At 49.3% G+C, this 8562-nt stretch overlaps 1 protein-coding gene across 1 annotated transcript in view; it reads left to right on the forward strand.

Moving 5' to 3' along the window:
- EPAS1 (endothelial PAS domain protein 1) overlaps positions 1-5066 on the forward strand; it is a 94085-nt gene extending 89019 nt beyond the window's left edge. The window contains exons 14-16 of the mRNA XM_040224738.1: positions 62-179; positions 390-563; positions 2545-5066. Of these exons, the coding sequence (XP_040080672.1) occupies positions 62-179; positions 390-563; positions 2545-2696 (444 nt within the window). The 3' untranslated portion in view covers positions 2697-5066. The remainder of the gene's footprint in view (positions 1-61; positions 180-389; positions 564-2544) is intronic.
- The last annotated feature ends 3496 nt before the right edge of the window (positions 5067-8562 follow it).

The following is an 8562-nucleotide window of genomic DNA, read 5'->3' on the forward strand; positions in this document are numbered from 1 at the left end:
CCAGTGCAGTTTGGGACTGGGTTCTCAGGCTCTCCCTCTATGTCTACACTTCCACATGCAGGGGGATCCGCCAGGCAGCAGCACCTCACACTTGATGTGGAAAAGAATGAAGAGTCTCAGGGGTGGTGGGACCTGCAATCTGATGCCGGACAAGCTGCCTAATGCAGACGTCCCTAGTGGTGAGTTCAGTCCTGGGCCGCGGCAGGCTGGGGTTGGGAGAGGACAGTTGCCGGTGGAGCCAGGGGCTTAGATCTGGGCCCACCCTGGTTCCTCTCTCCCTCACCACCTGAGGGTCACGTGGTCAGGAATCTCTGGGCTCCTCCCGTGGAGGAAGAGGGATGCTGGGGGTGTCACAGTCTGTCCCCTCACTCTGACATCGGCCTTTTCAGATGAGTTCATCCAGAATCCCGTGAGGGGTAGGAGCCAGCCCCTGAGACACTTACCACCACCACAGCCGCCGTCTGCCACAAGCCCGGGGGAGCCCACCAAGAGTGGGTTCCCCCCACAGTGTTATGCCCCCCAGTACCAGGGCTACAGCCTACCAGCGGCTCACAAGATGTCAGGTGGGTGCACTCAGGAACAGGCGTGCTGTGCCAGGGCCCGGGGGTCGTGGGAGCCAGGGGATGGAGGTGGTGGCAGATCTCAGCACAAGGATGGGTTTGCTCATGCAAGGCAGCTGCCTTGAGAGGGGTGAGCCCTCCTCTCCCCAGGGGACCACAGCAGAGACTGGAAGGCCACCTGTCCACAGGGCTGTAGAAGGAGCCCTCCAGCGACTAGGTGACACCCAGGACTGTACCACTATAAGGGCCCCAGAGCCGAGGCCTTTTGCTCCGTTCTTCGTGTTACTGTAACGCCTGATGCAGTGACCTACTGGGGCGTCACGCTGAGATGAGGGCGGGCAGGCTTGCCCTTGGAGGGGATCCTGCTTTCTAGGAGGACCGGCCACCAATGCCTGCCTCTCACTCACCTTAGTCTGTCAGCACCCTATGTAGTATGTTATCACGAAAAGGTTGCTATGTAAACAGGAATGTAATTCATACTTTGGGTGAAACACACCAAACTCCTGCCCTAAAAGAGAGTCATTTCCTCAGCACTATGGTTTGAGACAGACTGCTGTTCAGTGCTTCAGAGTCCAGGTTTTAGAGTTCCAAGATAGTCCTGGGCTTCCAGTCCAGCTTTGCTCCTTACCTGTCTTAGTCTGGAGTAGTAGCCTGCACATTTAATTTAGCGGCTTGCATGCAAAGTGTGGGCTTCCCTGGTGGCTCTGTGGGTAAAGAACCCACCTGCTAATGCAGGAGACTCAGGTCTGATCCATGGGTCAGGAAGATCCCCTGAAGAAAGGAATGTCAAACGATTCCAGTATTCTTGCCTGGGAAATCCCACGGACAGAGGAGCCTGGCGGGCTACAGTCCATGGGTTTGCAAAGACTTACCAGGCCCGCACCTGTGCAAAGTGTATGTTTGTGTATACGTTTGCGTGAAGTGGTAGTCAGCATTATTATGCCTGATGTGAACCCATGAGTTTCCGTGAATGGAAACTCATTCTTTTCAGGGGAAAATAATTTTTTTTTAATTTAGGTCAGTTCTGAGGATGAGTAAAAGAAGAGGGGATTAGAAAAGGATGATGAGCAAGTACCCCTTTCTACTGTGGGGCTGCAGACAGCCATGAGACACACCCAGTCCACAGGAAAGCAAAGATGAGTTGGGGAGGCAGGCATGGACTCTAGGTAGTGGCTGAGATGCGGGCTGAAGGAAGAGAGGGCCCAGGGCTGAGATGCTTCATGTAAGTCAGGAAGGGAAGCAGGGACTCACATCACTGGGGCCGGTGAAGGGCTTCTGGGTCTGCCTCCAGGCACCCAGGCCCTCTCTTCCCTGGAAGTAGGAGGTGGGGGTTGGGCTGGGAATGTTCCCTCATCTTCCTACTCAGCTGGAGAGGAGCAGCCAAGGTTGAGGATCCTGAAACTGGAAGTCAGGCCTTTGAAGGACCCATGTGTGTGTGTGTGTACATGCACATATGTATGTACGTGTCCATGTGCTTGTGGCACGTGTATGACATGAGTGCATGTAAATGTGTGTGCAAGTGTGTACAGGTGCCAGCTGGTTCAGAATTCCATTTCTCTGCTCGGCCTTCCCTCCAGCTGCCAGTGCACAGGGGGCAGCCCAGGCACTGGTTCATGCTTCCACCTCCCAGGCCAGGAAGCCTTCGTGGGGACCACCCACCCTCCCCATCCTCTGAACCCTTCCTGGTCCTGTCTGCATTGCACACTTTTGTCCCTGCCTTGGGTCTCAGCCTCTCAGCTGATGAGAGAGGCAGACGTGTATCTGCTGGATCCCTGCTCCAAGCAGGGGGTAGGTCACTAGGGAAAGACAACACTGAAGAGTGGAATGAGGGCTGCCCCACTGTGCCCCAGAGTCAGGAAAGCTGAAAGTGCCTCTTGCTCTGTGAACCCGCTGCATCCCTGCCAGCCTTTTAGGGAACAGACCCCACCCCCCCACACACGGTTGATTCAGGGTTTTTAAACAACAGCACTAACTCTCTGTTCAGGCATGGCAAGCCGGCTGCTCGGACCCTCGTTTGAGCCCTACCTGCTGCCGGAATTGACCAGATATGACTGTGAGGTGAACGTTCCTGTTCCGGGAACCTCCACGCTCCTCCAAGGAGGGGAGCTCCTCCGAGCCCTGGACCAGGCCACCTGAGCCAGGACCGCCACCGACAGGCACCCTTCCCATGCCGTCCCACCAGCTTCACGTTCTCCGTCTGTTTTTTGCAACTAGGTATTTCTAACACCACCACACTTTTTACAAGATATACTCACCTGGCAAACTTGTCCAGGTCACCGAGTAGTGGCCTTTTTCTGAAGATGCTCACTTTATTATCCATATTTTTAAAATATAATTGTTTTACTTGCTATGTTTTGCTCTGTCAATGGAAATGTTCTTAAATTTTATAAGATTTTTCTTTCCCCAAATCCTAATTTATAATATTCATGGCTCTCTCTCTCTCACACACACACACAAAAACAATATTCATATTAACAAGTTTGGTGTATGTTTGTTCTCCTTTCGGGAAAGCTTTGGCTTCATTTAACTAAAGATTTTGTTGTTGCCAAAGAGAAACAAAATAATCTTGCTTTCTAAGCTTGAATTTTGGCCTTGCTCAGCCCTTTTTTTTTAAAAACTAATCACTGTATTGTAAATTTCCATCTTTTGTTTTTTTTAAGCCAATTCTCTGCTCTAATTTTGATATGACTTTTGGGGTAAAAAAAGAAATGAAATGTGAAGGGTAAACTCCATTGTGTGTGGTTATCTATGAAAGTTGCACAGTATGGCTTTTCTTAAACTGGTGTTTTTCCCCTGCATTTGGTGGATTTTTTTTTAATTATTATTATTCAAAAGCATAACTGAGTTTTTTAAGAAAGAAAATTTATATCTGGGTTAAGTGTTTATCATATATATGGGTACTTTGTAATATCAGAAACGGAAATGGAATCCTGCTCACAAAATCACTTTAAAATCTTTTTTAAGCTGTTTGATCTTCTTCTTCCTGATGTTGCTGACACTGCAGAATTGTACAGAACTCCCACGGGCCTGTACTAACCTTGCTCAAGGTCTCTCGCTGTTGGCTTTTTGCTTTCGGGATATGCCATAGGCGTGACAAATAATCCAGAAAGTGGAATCATTAAGTGGGAGCATTGCGAGCTGTCTTCTTCTCGTGTTCTATATGTATTTTGTATGTATGTATGTATGTATGATTATTACTGCCAAGAGGGTCTGATGGCACGTCAAGGGTGGGGGTGGGATGATCCTTAGAGGGGAAGTGCTTTAACTCTTAAGATTTTGTTGCCAGCCCTTCAAGTGCACTGAGCTATGTGACTCTAATGGTCTTTCATGTGGCACATCTGGATACTTCCAGAACTACCATGAGGTGGTTTAGATGGGAATTCATGACACGGTGCAGATTCAGAAACAGTATAGTGATCCAGTGCACGTCCAGCTCACCACCTTGGAGCCCATGGAGTTGAACTGGGGGTGGGGTGAAGGTACAGAAAGGGGGCCCTTGGTCCTGACCAGCCTCATCCTCATGCCCCTTCCCCATGGGGCCAGGCCCTCAGATCACCCTGCAATGTCAAGGTGCAGCAAACAGACCTCCGGGGATGGCCCCTGGGCCTCCTTGAGGTCTGTCTGTTCCCAGAAGGGACGTATATAGGTGGGAAGCACTGAAAACAGTCTCCTAAAAGTGCCTTGTAATTCACCAGGTAAGAGGGACAATATCACTTGTTTTCAGAATACTAGCCACATGGAGGAGAAGGCAATGGCACCCCACTCCAGTACTCTTGCCTGGAGAATCCCATGGACAGAGGAGCCTGGTAGGCTGCAGTCCATGGGGTCGCTAAGAGTCGGACACGACTGAGCGACTTCACTTTCACCTTTCACTTTCATGCACTGGAGAAGGAAATGGCAACCCACTCCAGTGTTCTTGCCTGGAGAATCCCAGGGACGGGGGAGCCTGGTGGGCTGCCATCTATGGGGTTGCACAGAATCAGACACGACTGAAGTGACTTAGCAGCAGCAGCCACATGGAACTTTTCCATCATGGGTACAATGACGAAGTTTCTAGAAACACACAAAGCAAAGCACAGGAAACCGAGAATCTGGTAAGGCTGGATGAACTTATTGCCCAAAACAAAAGTTAAGTTTCAAAAGAAAAATCACCTAGTCACTGTGTCGCCCAAATCATATTTGTGTTGCCCAAATTATACTTTAGCACCGCAGCCCTGCCTCACGCACAGTGGGCGGCACAACCTGAAGGGCTACTGACGTGTAAGCGCTGGTGTTTGATTTTCTGTGTTTGCCTCAGCATTAAGGGCATTTTACCCTTGCAGTTTTACTAAAACACTCTGAAAGATATTCCAAGCTTCATATTAACCTTATCTATCAACATAATGATTTCGTGAACATTATTATTTTGTCAAATTCCTACTGACAACGTTATTACTATATGGGAGCTTAACTTTATAAGGAAATGTATTTTGACACTGATATCTTATTAAAGTATTCTGATCCTACCACTGCTGGTGGCTCTTGTTTCTGGTGGATTGATCATGGGCTATACCAATATAAAGTGAACTATTGAGTAGTTTACAGAAAATGAACATGGGCACTGATCTTTGTGAGACAACTGACAGGAAGCTAGATGAAGGGAAAAAAGGCTATCATTAAACCTTTCCAACTGTCTAAGACCAGGAAGCCATGCTACATCGTCCATATTTCTCCAGGTGGTGGTTTCTCTGCCACAGGCCCCTTTTTCTGTATTCTGGGAGGGCACCAAGAAAAGAAGTCATGGTCCCTGCCTTCAGAAAATTACGGGAAGGATTTTGAGAAATAAAAAATTTTTTTAATGCAGGTGGCTTAGGAGTAGGTGGCTTCCCTGCTAAAGAATCTGCCTGCAATGCAGGAGACCTGGGTTTGATCCCCTGGGTCAAGAAGATCCCCTGGACAAGAAAATGACAATCCACTCTATTATTCCTGCCTGGAAAATCCCACAGAGGAGCCTGACAGGCTACAGTCAGCACACACTCAGTCCTTTCAGTCGTGTCCAACTATTTGCAACCCTGTGGACTGTAGCCCACCAGGCTCCTCTGTCCATGGGATTCTCCAGGCAAGAATACTGGAGTGAGTTGCCATTTCCTAATCCAAAGGAGCTTCCCGACCCAGGGATCGAACCTGCATCTCTTATGTCTCCTGCATTGGCAGGTGGGTTCTTTACCACTATGGCGTCACAGAGAGACACAACTGAGTGACTAACATTTAGGAGTAGGTGTGTGCCTACATGGCCAGGTGTGCAGGGGCAGCAGCCTGCAAGAATTAACAATAGATCAGCCACTGGGGTTCCTCCTGACTTGAGATACATTCTCTTCCAGGCATGCAAAACTCACCTTCCCAGAGCTTACCTTGCCTAACAGCCTCCAGACGAGAAGTCCCTCTTTTGAGGGGTGGGGACATGCAGACCCAAAGCTGAGGAAGGAGGCAGCCCCACTTGAAGAAGGGCCAGCCCTGGCTCCCTGTGATCCGAGTAGGGCAGAATTTACCCTCTCCTGAAGCATGGTCTCTAATGAAGATTTCAAAGTGGAGCTGAGGGGTGAAGTGTGGGTTTCACTAGAGATACAGTGCAGGCCCATTTCCTTCACAGCATACAAGACTCAACCCTCTGTAGCCCTGTTCTCCTCGGTCCCTGCCCACCCTCTGCTTTATGTGAAAAAGAACTTTTTATTCTTTTTGGCCACACTGCAAGACACATGGGATCTTAGTTTCCCAACCAGGGACTGAACCCATGCCTCCAGCACTGGAAGCACAGAATCTTTTTTTTTGGGGGGGGGGCTGTTGGCAGGGGGTCGGTTGCTGCAGGTTAACCAGGTTCTTCCTGTCTTGAGGCAGTGGTGTCCCCAGTAAGACAGCAGTACTGGATGTACTAGTCCCAGATGGACTCAAGGTGCTAAAATAGGCCTGGAAATGATGTAGCCCAAACTTGTCATCTATTTTTTCAACCTCTTCATTCTAGAGATGAGAACACTGAGGCCCAGAGAGACTAACGGGACTTGCCTGCTGTCACATGTGAGTGAACAGCAGGTCTGGGAGCAGAACCCAGGCCAGCATCACAGGGACTGAGGCCAACTTCACCACACGCGAAAGGGACCACGTCCTTGCCCCATGACATCAGGTCTCAATTTCTCAGCCAGTGCACAGGCCCTTCCCACCCACAGCCCTTCCCTCTGCCATCTCACAGTCCCCAGCCTCTGTCTCCCCCGCAGGGCACTTTCAGTTCCTCTAAAATGATCACTATCATGGCATCACCCCATTTCTTCAAATTATTCCTTTGAGCTCAGTGGCCCTTGGAGGAACTGCTTGGCCTCTTTTTGACCTCAGTGAAAACTAAACCACCTCCTTCATTTCTAGACTGAAGCTTCCTTGGCCTCCCAGACCCCAGGAAAAAAGGGTTTTGAGGTACATCTCTACCCACACCCTACCGCACACACAGCAGAGTTTTTTGTTGTTGTTGTTTTACTTATTTGGTAAAGTCATGGTCTCTCCAAGAGTTTACCAGCTAGTAGAGGAAACCACCCTGGCTAACTCAGACTGCTATATGCCTGTGTATGAGGAAGCCCACGGCCCACATTTTCCCAGGCAGTCCTAGTCACAGACATCATGTCTCCATATCCTTCCCCCACCAGTGTGCTTGTACACACTGAACCCCCATCTTGGGTTCAGAAAACAAGAATCTTATAGATACAAATGAGCCTTCAGTTGCTTTAGGGTGAACCCCGGTCCTGGGGAAGTTCAGAGGAAGCCAAGACAGATCAGTGTGGACCTGAGAATTGAAGAATCCCCCCAATCAGACCTGGGAGGAAAGAGGATGCAGAGGAAGGGGGGGTCATTCCAGGAGATGTGGATGGACAAGGGGGACAAAGGCACAAAGTCAGAATGAGCAGTACATGCAGGAAACCCTGGGAGCAGGTGGGAGCAGGAACTGGGATGGAAGGAGGGTAGGAAGTGGGGGTGGGGGGCAGCCTGGCCACTCCCAGCACCGGTCTGGAGTCAGACAGACCTGGATTCCAATCCTGCCTCGGCTGCTTCTAGCCGAGTAACCCTGGGGAAGCCCTCATGTCCGATAGCCTGTGTCTCCTTTCCTGTGAAAGGAGTGTGATAACAGTTCCTACCTTGTAGGGTGAGGCTGGAGATATGGATTTGGGGGTCGCCCGTAGGGTAACTGTACTTAAATCCCTGAGGCTGGACGCACTATACCTAGGAGGTAAGAGCACAGAAAAACAATAGAGCCTTAAGATAGAGCCCTAACCGTGGCAGTGCTGGTAGAAGTCCAGGAGAGGAGGAGACGGCAGGGAGGCTGGTGGAGTAGCAACAGGTAGGAGAAAAACAATAATCATAAGATTTCAGGGATTCCCTGGTGGCTCAGTGGTAAAGAATCCACATGTCAGTGCAGGAGACACAGGTTCCATCCCTGGTCCAAGAGGATCCCACATGCAGCGGAGCAACGAAGCCGGTATGCCACAACTACTGAACCCACGCACCGCAACTACAGAAGCCCGATCACCCTGGAATCCCATGCTCCACAGCAAGAGAAGCCACCGCAATAAGAAGCCAGCACGTTGCAGCTAGAGAGTAACCCTTGCTCACCACAACTAGAGGAAAGCTCACACAGCAATGAAGACCCAACACAGCCAAAAGTGAATTAATTAAAAAAAAAAAAAACAGGATTCCAGTATTCCAAATGCCAAGAGAAGACAGTTTTTTTCAACAAGTAGGAATAGTTAACTGGGTCGCATACTTAACTGAAAGGTCAGGTAAAATGAGAAGGGAAAAAATGACTCTGGGGTTTGGCAATATGGAGATCATCATTGACCTTGACCTACTGTATAGCACAGTATTACTATACTAGGGAACTCTACCCAATATTCTGTGATAGCCTATATGAGAAAAGAATCTAAAAAAGGAATGGATATATGTAAATGTATAAAATGAATCACTTTGCTATATACTTGAAACTAAC

The sequence above is a fragment of the Oryx dammah genome, unplaced genomic scaffold (genome assembly GCF_014754425.2).
Source record: "Oryx dammah isolate SB20612 unplaced genomic scaffold, SCBI_Odam_1.1 HiC_scaffold_25, whole genome shotgun sequence".
In the NCBI taxonomy this organism is placed as follows: Eukaryota; Metazoa; Chordata; class Mammalia; order Artiodactyla; family Bovidae; genus Oryx; species Oryx dammah.